Raw genomic sequence first — 15,366 nt, forward strand, 5'->3', positions numbered from 1 at the left:
CTTGTCGTACAACGAGTCTGACTCGTAACAAGTTCTTGATGTCAAGATTCGCCATCAAGCCTTATGTATACTAAAATCAATACATTTTTTGGCCATTCCTGGCACGAACAAATTGAAACAAAATTAAATAGTACACGTTTGAAAAATAATTTCAAATTAAATCGTACGTCGAGGGGCGAATATGAAACTTTGAAAAACTGAATTTCGATTGGAATTTCGACGAGTGCTCGTACAGCACTGTTTCCTGCGCCATCGACATTGCTCTGAATTCCTTATAGGAACGGTGCTGTCGGCAATGACCTGGGCGTACCGTACAAAGAGAGGCGAAGGGCCTTTCGGGTACATTGCACGCGGATCCGAAGGAGCCTGGATCCGATCACGGTCCTTGACAATGTACTCCCCGGGTACGGAGATGGAAACGACACGACGAAAGGACCCTGAACGCGTCCAGCGTCCGATGGGTGGAAGGGAACGGCGAAGTGGACGAAACGAATCTCGTTTCGGTCGGGGACGTAATGTAACAGAGGTGGCGAAATGAAGCGGGCTCGAGCACGCCCGTTCGATTCAAGACCGCGTGCTGGTGGGAGAGGTCAGAATCGAGGAATAAAAGCGCACCCGCTCAGCTGGTCGAGCATCATTCGACTCTCAGCGATCTCAGTTGCTAAGTATCCAAGTTTCGTGTGAGAAGCATCAACCCTGTCAGCTACCATGTACAAACTCGTCGCCTTGTTCGCTCTGTTGGCCTGCGCCGTGGCTGCACCAACGCCAGGTTTCCTGGCTGCACCAGCCCCGGTGGTCGCCGCGGCGCCCCTCGCCGTGGCCCACACCGTTCCTGTCGCCACCAGCTACGCCAACACCTACAAAGTCAGCGTGAAGAGCCCGCTGATCGCCACAGCACCCTACATCCACGCTGCGCCCATCGCTCCGGTAGCCACCGCCGCCTTGGTCAAGACTTCCGCTCCGATCGTCGCAGCTGCACCGGCCGCGACCGTCTACGCTCACAGCCCGATCGTAGCCGCCGCTGCCTACACATACTGAATCAAAACGGACCGGCCATCTTGTCTCCAAGCCGCTCTAGTCGATCCTTACCCGACCACGACCTCGCCAAACGCGATGACCAACGATCGCGACCCGATGCTGTCGACTAATCATCACGAATAAAATTTATCCATTCTCAAATCAACGTTGCCATTTATTGTCTCTTCGATTTCACCTTCCTTTTCTTACTGACTCGCTGGGATCGGCGATAGATTTAAGTTCGTATCATTGCAATTTAAAATGATACTTATCGAGTTCTGTGACTGTAAGCATTGTTCACTGGCTGGGTAAGTTGGCACTTAGCAAATAGGTCGACTTACTCTTTGTTTCTCTTGGCACATTCTCTTTCCAATTGCCATAACTTACCCCTAGGTGAATTGTATGGAAATATGGCAGCTTGCTATTGTAGACTCACATCAGTAAGACAACCCAAGCAGGTCTTGTCTCAGATGCTCGAGACATTCAATGGTTTTTTTTGGTCCTTTTTTCCTGGGAGGCTGCAGTACCTTGGGCTGGGGCCTAAAACCTCCATTGAAAATGAGTATTAGTGTCTGGTTATGTTAGGATGGAGTGATTTTTGTGTCTACTTCATGTGTTAGTGTTCGAGGGAACAGTTTGAAAAACCTCATTTTCATAAGGGATATTCAATAGTTGAGTATTTGTGAGAGAACATAGACCTCTGCTGGCGAGTGTGGGATGTGTCGTCATAGTAATAACTCTTTGCACTCCACTGGACGCCGCTATGGCGACATAGTGCATAGCTCGATTCGAGTTTCCTTTATGATAATACAAATTTAGCCAAAAAGAATATTCTTTTATTTTTAGAAGTCACATTATAGAATTGCGTTTAGCATTGCTAATCGTTCATATTAATAAAGACTCCCCGGAGTACAAAGGGTTAACATAATTTCCATTAATTCAAAACTCACCCTACGATTACCCATTACTTCTATTTATTTCACTGTTCGTTTAAAGTAACGTGGAATATAAAGTAATTTCGAAAATATTGGAAAACCAGGGGCGGTGGTCTAATGAAAGTAGACTTCCTGCGACGAGAAAAATATGTACACGCTCGGGACGCGTTCCAACGATCGTGTCGTCGGAAAATTACTTGGAGTCGAACGTAGGGACGAGCAATGTACATATTTGCGTCGAACCGGGAACCGGTTATAATCGTCAACTCGATTTTTGTCATCCAAACAGGCACGCCCTTGCCTCCTCTTGCGGGGTTACCGACACCATGTTTTGCACGGGAAGCCACCGATAATGCTTTTACTCTTTGCAACGTTCGATAAGGATTAACTAGACATCGAGATGTTCCGGTGGGAATCCGATTTAAACGACCATCTTGTTTTAGATATTTATTTTGCACGCGGGATAAACCTTTTATATACGTGTAAGGTGGAGCTGGGCGAAACGTAGTTTGAATTATTACCATGATTAACCCCGAGATCTAGCCAGTGATTAATGATAGCGGTTATTCAGACACGATTGACTCGTTTAATGCTAATCATGAAGTAATTACAAGTTTTATTATGATTGGATTAATAATGGCACTCAACGCTTCCTTGGAAAGTATGATATTTATTATGTGATTAAAACAGATACAATCTACTAACACATACACAGTACAGTCTATTAATAAAAATAAATTCAATTCAATAGTTGGTCGTTTACTTGAGAAAGTTAGGTAAACTATGTATTTGATTGGCTTATTTTTCAGTGATTTTTCCATCGTGTACTTGGTAATATAATATAAATTTTATATTAATTTATATAATTTAGTTTTTATCGTGAATATTCGCACACCAAATCGAATACTCGCGCATAAGTGCAACGGAGTACTTGGACTTTAGCATAAGTAGAAACAGTAGGTGGTGGGCAGACATATCAGAGCTGCTCTCGATCGTACGCGCGTCCGATGAATTTTCAAATTTAATTATCTCGAAAACGAAGCCTCAAATGAAAAATTTTCATTCCTCGTTTTCGATTTGTTTATTCACCCTTTTTTTGGTTATATCATCGATATTGAGATATCCTGTATGTAAAAGTTTATTTGAATAAAAAAAAGGCAAACCATGCGTACTACTAAATAAATATGTACGTAAGATGTCAAAATTTAAAAATCTATACTTTTCTTATTGAAAAAAAATTCCTAAAAAGACCAAAATAATGGAACTCGGGACTAGAATACCTCTTCTTTATTAACGATTTCTGTGGAATCTAATTCAGCGAGGTATCCAATTTTTCCAAAAATCCTACGAATCGAAGCCGCCATGCAGCGCGAAATTTTATGCGCGCGATTGAAATCCCGCGTGCTGTTTTGCCGGACGATTCAGCATTTCCAAAGATTTTTACGATCGTCGGAATGCCGCGGGGGAAAAAATTTCTCGAGATTTTCTATCTCATCGTCGACTGAAGGTGGAGCGGGGTAACGCGGCAAGTCCCGCCCCTGGACGAAGAATGCAACGATGTGCCGGGACGGGACCACTGGTCCCGCGAACGAGGACGAGTTTTCTTTTTACAGCACCCTCAGGATCTCTATAAGTACGAGAGGTCCGACTCGATCCTCGTTCAGAAATAGAGGTGCGTTTCAAGCCGTGCAAGCAGAAATCGCGGAATCGTCATGATTGGATACGTGAGTACAGCTTACCGATATCCCATAAATTCCAACATCTCCATATTTTTCTTTCTTCGCGGGTTACACGGATTTCCCGAATAACAAAGTCGATCTCGCGCCTCTTTCGTAGATTTTCCTGGCAGCCGTGCTCGGCACTGCTTGCGCCGCTCCAGCTTCGCCGTCGGAGTCCCCGGAACCTGCTCCACTGGCCAGCTCGTCCCCAGCACCCTCCTTGCTGTCTGCGTTGCCTGTGGACGCTGCACAACAAGCACCGTCGTCGGCGGCCGTCGCAGCGGAATTCGCCTCGCCGCCCGCGCGATCCCCAGCCTCTTCACCAAAGGCGCTATCCCTGGTGTCTGAAATCAAAACGCCAGCCTCGACCGCGAAACTGACGCCTATAATCGCGCCCCTAGCGACGCCCCTAGCCGCCGCGACGCCTCTCCTTTCGCCTCTCCAGGTTTGTACCTTGACCAACGAGGCGAGACACAGATAACTCTGTCCTCATTTGGCGATTGTTCGTATACAAGACCTCTACAGGATTATTAGTTTGCTTTTCGTTACGTATGTACTGTTGGGGGACGAGATGATGACAAAGTAAACGACGGGGAGTCGCACAGTCCCCTCCACTTCTTAGGTTCTTGGTTGTTATTGGGCAAGTCGACCAAGAACCACGCCTCTGAACAGTGGAGGGGATTACTTGCCAACATCTCGTCTGCAAACAGTACTTACAAGACTGGAGGAATCGATTAAAAATCTTATAATCTACGCCTCAGATTCTTCAAGATCAAATTTTATTACGATCGAACTATCTGAACAAAGTCGTAAATGGAATGGATCGTTGTTATGGTTCCCTAAAAAAATTTATTTGCGTAGAAAGTTTCGTCTCCTCCAAAAGAACATCGTACTGCAATGCAGACAGCTGAAAAATTTCGAATATCGTAATTGCAAATGAGCTTTGTGCCTCCAACTGACGAACTATCGTTTGTTTTAGGTTTCCGCCTACGCCTATGCAGTACCAGCTCCTGCGCCACTCGAGCTGGTAGCGGCACCTTCCAGCTACTCCATCGAACAACACGGCTATCGCATTACCTACTGATTCCGCGAATCGTCATTCACCAAGAACCTGGCGTACCATCTACAGGGTACAAGCTTTCTCTCTCATCCGTGATCATTTTTGTACCGTGCATCGATAAATTTGTTTCATGTCGGAACAGCAAGCAATATCAAAATACATATCCTTTTCGTAACACGAGAAGTTTGACCATGGTACCTATCGACGTCTCCCATCACCTCTTTGCCCCCCGTGCGATCGAAACGGAAAGTGAAAATTCATATCCTGCTTTCTCCTACGTTAACGAAACTCATTTCACCCGTTAGCTGGGCGGCGCGTCAAGAATAACGAACGATACTCAAAACGTAATTCGTAATATGTAATATATAATGTCGAGTATTTGGAAAGATCTTTCTCTATTTCATTCAATGTTAGTTTAATTTTAATAATAAAAAGTAATTATTTACGCGATTGATTTTAATTCGATATCCCAAATAGCTAACTATATTCTAATATAGATGTTCTAATATAGATTGGTAAAAATTGAATCTCTTAGCGATTGTAATAAAATTTCACTTTTTTTAGACTCATCTGTACATTATAAGGAGGTATTTGAAACGTACTCTTTTCAGTAATAAATCAAGCTTCTGCGATTACCTAATACACATTATTAATTATGAATGTCTTGCTTTGTTAGCGACTTATTTGACTCGTGTTGGTTGACCGATTTTCCAGCAACTTTCCGAAAGAAACGATTCGATAGCGATCTCGCGACGGGCCTACTTGGAGCAAGTTGTGGGTAAAACCCAGAGAGTTGCGAGAGAGGGTGGAAAATCCAGATTATGCAATCGTGCAGCGCAAAAGTCTATCAGCGTCCACCGTATGCAGCTAATCGGATCGTGCATTTGCAACCGTTAACGGGTTGACTGACCAGCGAATTTTTCGTGACTTTTTATTTTTAAATTATTATGTGAAAGCTAGAAACCTTTGATACTTCGACGATGTAAACGATGATAATAACATGATATATTTTAAAAACCTATAAGCTTGGTTGCACATTGAAAAGATTAGCCCCACTAGACTATATAATTAAACCAAAAAAAGTAAATATGTTCGTTGTATTTTAAGAAAACTGTAAACACTTTATTGATCGATACCACCTGAATAGAATTCTCAGAATTGGGACATATTCGTACTTGCAAACGAACTTATTTGTGTTAGAAGCTAATATAAGCGTTCCAAGATGGCTTCCAATGTCGAAGTTTCCGAAGTCGACCAGTTCCGGAACCGCAGATGGAAACAATAGTTGTCGATTCTCTACGACTCGTTAGCATCTTCGAATCGACTCGACGTTTTGACAACACGAGAAGCACTTTCTCCCGGATCTCGACAGAGCGAAATGGAACAACCGACCACGGAAAAGGTGTTCGTGGTGGCGTTCCTACATAGTCGCCTTTGATGATTTCCGAAGACCGCCCGTACGATTCCAAAACTGGAAAATGTTTCTGACATTGGACAATCGTTTGCTTTTCTCCTACCCACCGGTAAGATGATATAGGAGAAACCGTCGACTTTCTTACAATGGCTGCGTCATTCGGTGACTTCAAGTTAATCATCGAGGACCAAGCGACGAAACGATACGATTTTTACCCAAAACATTTTATAATTCAGGAGAAAAACAGAAAATTGACCATCAAGAGTTCTTGTATGGTAGTTTGAACGTTTAAAAAAACTTGTAATTTATCATAATACTGCAAAGAAATAACTACCAAACAATTATTAAATTCTTGAAATATCTTTTCACAAGCACAATTCAATACGTTCTCTGTATTTTGTTACGAACGTATGGAAAATCCTGAACTCTATCTGTTACGCTAGAGTCATTAGCATAAACAAATGGAGTACAATTTTGATACACGTAGAATCACCGTAGTAGCGAGAAATAGAAGTCATTCGTTGCAGAATAGTCTTTTGTTCATTGTTGTTTTGAAAGTTTCTTGAATACGTGTTTGAAGAAGTCATTTAATATACGTTTTAATATTATCTATAACTTTCGTTGTAGAGATAAAAGGATTGATTTCCATTTAAAAAATTAAAGGCTACAATATAGAGATTTATATTTATGCTGATATTTATTTATACATCACAGTGGATTAAATATCGTGCTTTGCCTGTTTGAATATTCAATGCATTCGCGAGTAATAATGGCTCCAGAAGAGTAATCCTGTTTGAATCATTGAATTAATAAAAATTGAAGTACCTTCATTGGTTTTTGAGAAAATTGTAACGCTTTATTCGAATCACATGGATCGTGGATGTTCCGTGTTTCGTTATTTGCCCAACCATGGAGGGTTCTAAGAATTTCCTATTTATAAGCGAGCACGTTTACCTGAGACGTTCGTACTTTTCGTGGACGTCATTACGCAAGCCCATTATCGAAAATCCTGTGTTACACAATTTGCCTGCGTACGTACGCACGCACCTAGCCTACACCGTGTCACACATCGCATCGCGTCATCCACGATTCGATGTCCCAACGAAGCTACAATAGACCGTCAAGTTAATCGTAAAATCAACATATGAATGTATCAGAAAATTATTCGCGAATTAAAGAAGAATCTAAGATCCAAGACACGAATTAAAATTATTTTCTAACTGTTAAACGTAAGAAAGTAACAATGCAAGCTGTCATAAAAACCTGATTAAGGATCTAAGATCTAAGACATGAACTAAAATTATTTTCAAACTGTATAAGAAAATAGAATTGTAAAAAGTAACAGTGCAAGTTATAAAAACCTGATCTATAAGAGTACATAAATTAATATAAGAATTTTGTTCAGTCAGATTTTGGCATTTGGATGAGTTAATTCTTTGATAGGTGTCTATTGGTGATCAAATGATCGGTCGATTGCGTACGATGAACGCCTACGAGCGTTCAGCAACAGGTGTCAGAGACTTTAAGGGATGTACGCTAAAATAAGATGACGATCCAGAACAACGAAATTATGAAGCTCTGTCTCGATTATTAATACCTAAAATATCATTTAATCTTTTCTCTATTATAGAAAACTTTCACTCTCTCATGTGAAATTAGATTCGCTTCGAGATCTTTTAAAAACATTTTCCAAAGCGAATTACGAACTCATCTGTAAATACAATTTACTCGTAAACTACCCTCTGTATGAAGAAATGGTTTAGATAAAAATTGAATACTTGTATATTTTTCTGTTCTCTGTTGTAGCAAAAGGGTTCTCACCCCCCGTTAAATAAATCGATAAATAAATGAATACTCGTATATTAAACTAACGTACATTTTTCTGTTTTCTGTTGCAGAAAATTTCTCACAAACAAATGGGACTGCAGTGCATCGAAAGGCAACAAGTGCCAAGAATTCAAGAGACGACCGTCGATCGACGTCCGACGGTTCGAGGAACCTATCCAAAACGGATGTCCGGCTGCACGGTGAGTCAGAAACGTACCCCACCGTGAACTCGTACACTGTTACAGCATCTCCGAAAGGGACGTCTATATAAGATACGAATGGCGTCGGTAAACGCGCAGAGTAACCTCGTTCACGGAGAAAGTGTTTGGTTAGAGAGCGAAACTCCTCGACGCATCGCAGACGATCGCTGTCGGTCGTTGGTTGCAGACATTCCCGCAAACAAGGAATTTTTATCAGGACCTCGACGAAATCCGCAACCCCTAAGGTGAGTTTCCCAAGCCCCGCAATTTTTAATCCATTTTCACTTTTTTCCAGTAGCTCCCGTTTTATTATCGTTACGTTTTCGTTCGATCGATGCACGCCATAAAGGGTTCTTCAATAATTTCTCCGGGTCTCTGTTCTCCGCCAACCTTGTCCGCGTCGTACGATTATTACGCAATAACTTTCACCGTGTTCGAAAATTTTCGAAACAACAACCGCTGGAAGAGGCGCGAAAGTGTTTTGGGTGCGAAGACTCGTTTAGCGACTTTCTCCCGACATCCTCTCGCTTTCGTTAGATCGTCAGACGATCATCGTCCGTATCGTTCGCGTTAGTGCTCGTTCCTCGACCGGTGAGAACGCCTCTACGAGCATTCGCTGTTCGCGATTAATTTCCTAACGATTTTCCCCCCCCCCGAGTGAAACGAGACGATTTCGATTTCGTCGACAACCGGTCCGGCGAAAGGAAAGTAAGATGATCTGCTTTCGCTCGGGCGCTGTTCGCGATCCGATTCTCACGATCGCCATGCGATCCGTGGCTAATTATATTCGCGATCGACGAACATAAACTTCTGTTCACTATTTAAACATTTTTACTTGTCATTTTTGTGAATCGACAGTGTTCCGTGACTTTCAACAGATTTTCTTTGGTTTATTTTCGAACGATGTCGTTTGGTTATCTTTGGATATCGAAAATTTCTATTCGTCATTTGTGAATCTAATCGGCGTTTTCAACGGATTTTCTTCGTTTATTTTAGGATGATACTCTGGGTAGTTTGGTTACTCGGCGTAGCGGTGCAAGCACAGATAGAGACGTCCTCCCCGATGCGTTTCGAGGAATCGGAGGGACGCGAATGGTCCTGGCAAAATGGTCCTGGCAACGCGCAATCGATCGGTGGATCGCAACTGGACAACACGGATAAGAGAAACGTGGCGGAATCAAACGCGAGCGTAGAAAACGTGGACGATAGATCGAGGGAGCAACGATCGGTAAGTGACACGATCGTCGTTTCTCCGCTCGTAGAGAAGTACGTTTAACGAGCATCGAATGGTTGGTTTTTTGCTGCAGGCGGAGTCGTTGATCGAGGAAATCCTCGTCTCTAACCGGCAGGGTCGCAACATCGAGGGTTACGATCAAGTGTATGCTGACCCGGACGTGAAGAATGCGCTCCAGATAGGAAACGACACGATCGCTCGATCGTACATTCGGGACAAACTGTGCACGCTGGGATTAATGAACGTGAGTATACGTGCGTTACAACCGTTAGAAGCTAAAGAAAATATAGGCGGTTCAAGATTTTCAGATTTCAGAATTTCTTTACTATTAACACCACAACTACCGACACTTATAGTGTATTTATTTGTACCAAAGAAATTAAAACGATAGATATCTGAAGAAACATATAATGCATTGCAGATAAATGTTTCTATATACACATGAAAACAATAAAAAGAAGTTCATATGAACATACGTCCTATTCGATCTTGTTTTCGAGTTATGACGAATTCAATCTCGAAACAAGGAGACGTTTTACCATCGACTGTCTTACCCTTTCCATTTGTCCAGGAATTGTTCGCGTAGCATTTCGGCGTTATGAATAGGCACTTTCGAAATAATTATACCAACATACAACTCGTCGTAGCTCGAAAACAAGACTCGAATAGGACGTATGTGTACATGAACTTTCTTTATTGTTTTCGCGCGTAGAATCTAATCCTGTATTTGAACGGTTTCCCCTCGTTTCCAGTGCGAAAACATCGAAGGACGTCGACCGTACTACTCCCCCCATCGCGGGATCTACCCCCAGGACATAATTTACGCCCAACCGGTGACCATTAAGCCAGTTGGAAGACCTTTGCCAGCGATCCCCGTGAAAAGACCCTACGGGCTAGGAAAACCCGTGCCTCCGCCTCTTCCACCCCCTGGAAGTTTCGCCTCTTCCGGCCCGACACCAGAACTGATCTACGGGATCGGTGGTCCCCCGCATCCCCCTTCGATTTCCCAGTTCGGTCCTCCGCCGTCCGGTCTGATCGGTTCATACCCGAATTTCAAGAAGCCTGGACCACCGTTTTCCGCGTCGAAACCTGTGTACGAGGCTGGAACTGGCTTCGAGTACGATGGGAACGATCAGTTCATCGACAAGAAGCAAATCTCCTTACGGCCAACAAGTCATCTCGGCGCGGACCCCGTTCAGCAACACGTTCACCATCACTATCACCACGCTGAGGGCGGCCAAAGCGTACCATCGAACCCATCGATCTATGGTCAGAGTTATGGCACCGTGGGAGCGACCTACGACCTCCCAGGAACCGGGATTCCAGGTGGCTACCAAGATCTCGACGATTACAAGAAGGCGTTCAAAGTGAAAGCGACGGGGAACAAGGAGGCGAACGGTTTCATCGGTTCCGCGTCGGCGAGCAACTACGCCGAACGGTATCCCGTTTACGAGAAACCCACGCGCGACACCGCCTTCAGCAAATCGGACGGTCAGAAAACAGGCAAATACTACGGTTCGGGCAACTACTTGTCCCCGAACACCGTGCAAGCCTCCAACGGCGATTACGCGTTCGGTGGGACCACCAACAACAACAATTACTATTCACAGAACTCCTACGAAAACGATAATAACTTTGGAAACGACTTCTCGGCGAACTATGCGCCTGACTGCGTTTGCGTTCCCTACGAACAGTGCCCTGGCGAACATGCTGGACGCAAGGACGATCTGTTCCTTCCTATCGATCCGCGGAATTTGAACAAAAATATCGACGCTGAAAACGTAGAGGCAGGCGTCGAAGGGAATGGAACTTTAGCGACTGTGGTGCGGGCGGAGAAGGATGACGAGACTTCCGGTGAAAATGACAGGACCAAGAGGCAGACCAGCGAAGCGTCTGAGGACGTCGAGGCTAGGAAGAAGGGAAACGGAGAAGGGGTAAGATTGCATTTTTGTGTAGATACGAGTACCATACAGAGATAACTTGTTGGCACCTAGAAGCTACAAACTTCGCCTGGTTTCCATCAGAAAACTCCACTTCTAGCTTCTTAGCTATTTAGTTCAATACGGTTCTATCCTACTCTAGCTTCATTAATTCGCGATGGAATTGTAGTTGTGATCGACTAATAGTAATAATACATATGAGGACAGGCGTTGCTATCAACAAGTCATCTTTGAATGGTACTATTGGGAGACGAGACGTTGGCACGCTACCCACAAGCTAAACGACAACAGGAGGAATCGTCTTAAATTCTTAGTTACTATTTTCTAAGTCGATCACGAGCCCCTAAACAAGCTAAGGACCAAAACAGTGGAGTTTAGTTCGTAGGTGGTCGCCATCTTGTCTCCCAATAGTAACAGAAGCCGTCGTCGTCGGCGCTGTCGTCGTTCCCGCTCGAAATCACGGCGTAAAAAGCACGAAAATACGGAAACTAGGATCTCTCTCTGCGTGACTGTTCGACTCTCTGGTTGCAGAGACTCGACGCTAGCGATCTGGACTCTTCGAAATTAAACGTCAAGCCAACTTGGGGGATCAGTTTCGGTCTACCGCAAACCGGTGGACCGTACCCCGTCGGTCAATACGGCGCTAATGCCCTGGTGAATCCGTACGGAGGGTACGGTTCGGCCGAGCAGGGCTTAAATTTTGGCCTGGTTTCCGTGAATCCTCTGCTAGCCGTACAATTCACCAAAGACGAGTACGGCGACAAAGTGGTAAAACCGTTTGTAAATTTTCACGTGACGCCGAATCGAGGCCTCGTGCAGAAGCTCGGTCATTTGCTCGCTCACAAGAAGCAGACGCTCTACGAGACTAACGGTGGCAATTACGCGCCTCAATATTATCCCTCGAAGCCTACCGTGTTTTATGAGAAACCGTACTACGCGAAACCTCACCATCCGCCTCCGTACGTTTACTCGAGCCATCGCGAGACCCCTTACACGGACGAGTACTCGGATTATTATCGTGACGGGGACAATTACGATTACGATTACGAGGATCATCCCCACTATTACGGTGTAGCGCGTACCAACAACGATAAAAGTCAGCCTGACGAGGGACACGGACAGGCGGTTCCAAAAGCTGGAACCGCCGGGAAAGTATCCTTTCCAAACAGAAGAAAGCGTGACGCGCGATCGCGGTTACCGTTAACGAACGACACGACGGAGGTAAGTACTGTACGCCCGTGAGAAGTTGGCTAGTGAAAGAAATGCGGATCTGATTGGTGCCTGGATCTCTACTTTAGTTTAAAGCTCGTCGCTAGCCAACTTCTCGCGGACGCGCGACGAGTATCGACTACGGTGAACCGTCGATCGATAGTAATCGAAAGGAATATGGACATACGCGTCGAAAGGTTGAAACGGCGGAACGGATGGGGCTCGATTGTAATTAGCAATAAGCGATGGTTAGCCCTGCATATATTGTGTATTATGGACTCTTTATTTTGGGAGCCATAATAGGGAGGAAACTGTACGTCTATTAATCGAGCATTTGGTACTGGTATCGTGTAAACCTGGGTGAAATATCAGTATGAGTCAAAAATGACTCCGGCATAGGACTCCGAACGGCTACACTTCGTTTTGGGGTACCATTTTTCGCCAGCACTCCGTGAATAGAGATTCTGGGTACTGTATTTAATAGCGTTATAACAACTTCAATTTTATGTAATAATGGTCCGGGTTAAGACTAAAAATTGCTATATATCGTCTCTGTTTATCGAGCACGATCGAAGAACTGACCCAAGACGAAGTTTCTCTAAACTGTAGCAGACGAAGGGTCACGGTTTACGGTCGCGATAAGCTTCGTCCCGTTTCGAAACGTCGTTCGTCGTCCAACGAGAAATTTGATTTCCTCGATAGAGACAATTCATCGCCGGTGCCCCTCGAATATGCGGACCAGGACTCGTCTGCTGCCCGAGGAGACAATCCACGACGAAACCACGACCCGGTCAGTGCGGAATCAGGTACACGCAGGGCATCAACGGACGCATCAAAACTCCTTCAAACGTCGACGGAGACGCAGAATTCGGTACGTTGTTTCGTCACGTAACATGTGGGGACCAAGAGTAATTCCTCTTACCACTTTAAGTATTTGACACCGCCTCTGTTACGTCAACGATAAATGGAAGTTATTAGGTTGATAGACGTCGTTTGACGTAGTTTGAGGTCGATCATCGCGATCTATGAAACTAATACTGGTGTGTAATCGATCGATTCGCAGGTGAATATCCATGGCAGGTCGCGATTCTGAAGAAGGACCCAACGGAGAGCGTGTACGTTTGCGGTGGTACCCTGGTTTCTCCTAAACACATCCTGACGGCGGCGCATTGCGTGAAAACCTACGCGGCTCGAGATCTTCGCGTTCGACTCGGGGAATGGGACGTGAATCACGACGTAGAGTTCTATCCATACATCGAAAGGGACGTGGCCAGCATCCACGTGCATCCTGAATTTTATGCCGGTACCTTGTACAACGATATCGCCATATTGAGGTTCGAACATCAAGTCGACTTCCAAAGGAACCCCCACGTCAATCCTGCCTGTCTTCCAGACAAACGTGACGATTTTGCAAGGAGCAGGTGAGTACTTTTTTTTTAAAATCTCTTTAGTTAACCATCAACACGTTTATTACAGAGGAATTTGCCTAATTTATTACGTTCTATCGTTAACTCTTGATTTTGTGGTGTATGGAGAGGTTTGGACAATTGATAATACTCCATAGAAATTTATTTATGTAGTAGGGTTCATGGGTACCTACAAAAAAGTATTAGACAACTTTTCCGTAGAGCGTCAAACAAATTTATTAAAAATCGAAAACGAATTTTTAAGAAGAATCGACAGGGGATATGTGCAGAAATTTTTCGGTGAAAAAAAAATTTCAAATCGTTCTGGAAAAATTATTATTAGTTGCGGGGGTCAATTACAATCAGTTTTGGTGAATGGACATACCCTCGAAATCCTAACCACTTTCGAGAAAAAAATTCTTTATCGAAAATATAATGTCTGACCCTGAAATTTCATGCGTATGTTTAAAAAATCATAACTCCTGAACGGATTGGAGGATTTTATTGTTTCAAAATGCAAACAACGCTTTGAAGAAGTGCTTACTTTAATACTATTAAGCATCTTTTTATAATCGTAAAGAGCACCAAGAAATTCACTAAAGCAGTACTACTCCAAGAATGATAATTAACGAAAACTGTGACGAAGTCTAAATGCCATATGTAATGATTTTATGTCTCCAATGAAATTAATCGATCGATGCCCAATTCTGGACCATACAGCTTTCGTTTGTTCACGCCTAATTTCGCTTAAAATTTCAATAGATGCTGGACGACCGGTTGGGGTAAAGATGCTTTCGGAGATTTCGGTAAATATCAGAACATTCTGAAAGAAGTCGACGTGCCTGTAACGAGCAACCAGATTTGCGAGCAACAAATGCGTCGAACGAGGTTGGGTCCTGGCTTCAATCTCCATCCGGGATTCATTTGCGCCGGAGGGGAGGAGGGTAAAGACGCGTGCAAAGGCGATGGCGGTGGTCCTATGGTCTGCGAGCGACATGGTCGCTGGCAGCTGGCTGGAATCGTGTCCTGGGGAATCGGTTGTGGACAACCGGGCGTTCCTGGCGTCTACTCTCGCGTCTCCCATTACCTTGATTGGATTCAGCAAATCATCAACCGTTACTGATTTTATGCCAGGAATAATACCACTAATATTACATATATCGATGATTGGAATAAATTGCTAGCCCTCGTGGCTTTGAAACGATCGCTGGTATGTAAATCGCGGGGAGCAAGGAAGATCGATTAAAGATTAAGAGCATGGTGCCATGAGTAGAACGTGGATAGCGTCAAGGTTGACTAGAACGTCTGATTCCTCCATACGATACGTTGGCTTCAAACTTACAAATCTATTATTACGTTTCGATTTCCAATTGCTGGAATACGATTAGCACAAGCTGATTACCGAT

The 15,366-nt window shown here is 44.1% G+C and overlaps 3 protein-coding genes across 3 annotated transcripts; all 3 read left to right on the top strand.

The window, feature by feature from the left end:
* Positions 1-668: 668 nt before the first annotated feature.
* On the top strand, positions 669-1,066 carry LOC143343768 (uncharacterized). The gene has a single exon (XM_076768992.1). It carries the CDS (start codon positions 709-711, stop codon positions 1,036-1,038), a length of 330 nt encoding a protein of 109 aa, XP_076625107.1. The 5' UTR covers positions 669-708; the 3' UTR covers positions 1,039-1,066.
* Positions 1,067-3,627: 2,561 nt separating this feature from the next.
* On the top strand, positions 3,628-4,852 carry LOC143343941 (uncharacterized). Its single transcript, XM_076769372.1, has 3 exons — positions 3,628-3,676; positions 3,789-4,115; positions 4,650-4,852. Exons 1-3 carry the CDS (start codon positions 3,665-3,667, stop codon positions 4,752-4,754), a joined length of 444 nt encoding a protein of 147 aa, XP_076625487.1. The 5' UTR covers positions 3,628-3,664; the 3' UTR covers positions 4,755-4,852.
* Positions 4,853-9,300: 4,448 nt separating this feature from the next.
* Positions 9,301-15,083, top strand: LOC143343509 (uncharacterized; the record flags this gene model as incomplete). Its single annotated transcript, XM_076768477.1, has 7 exons — positions 9,301-9,399; positions 9,479-9,649; positions 10,158-11,339; positions 11,877-12,566; positions 13,257-13,425; positions 13,618-13,975; positions 14,723-15,083. Coding segments are annotated over 7 exons (3,030 nt in total), but the record flags the coding sequence as incomplete, so codon positions are not given.
* Positions 15,084-15,366: the final 283 nt, after the last annotated feature.

Source organism: Colletes latitarsis, chromosome 7, assembly GCF_051014445.1.
Source record: "Colletes latitarsis isolate SP2378_abdomen chromosome 7, iyColLati1, whole genome shotgun sequence".
In the NCBI taxonomy this organism is placed as follows: Eukaryota; Metazoa; Arthropoda; class Insecta; order Hymenoptera; family Colletidae; genus Colletes; species Colletes latitarsis.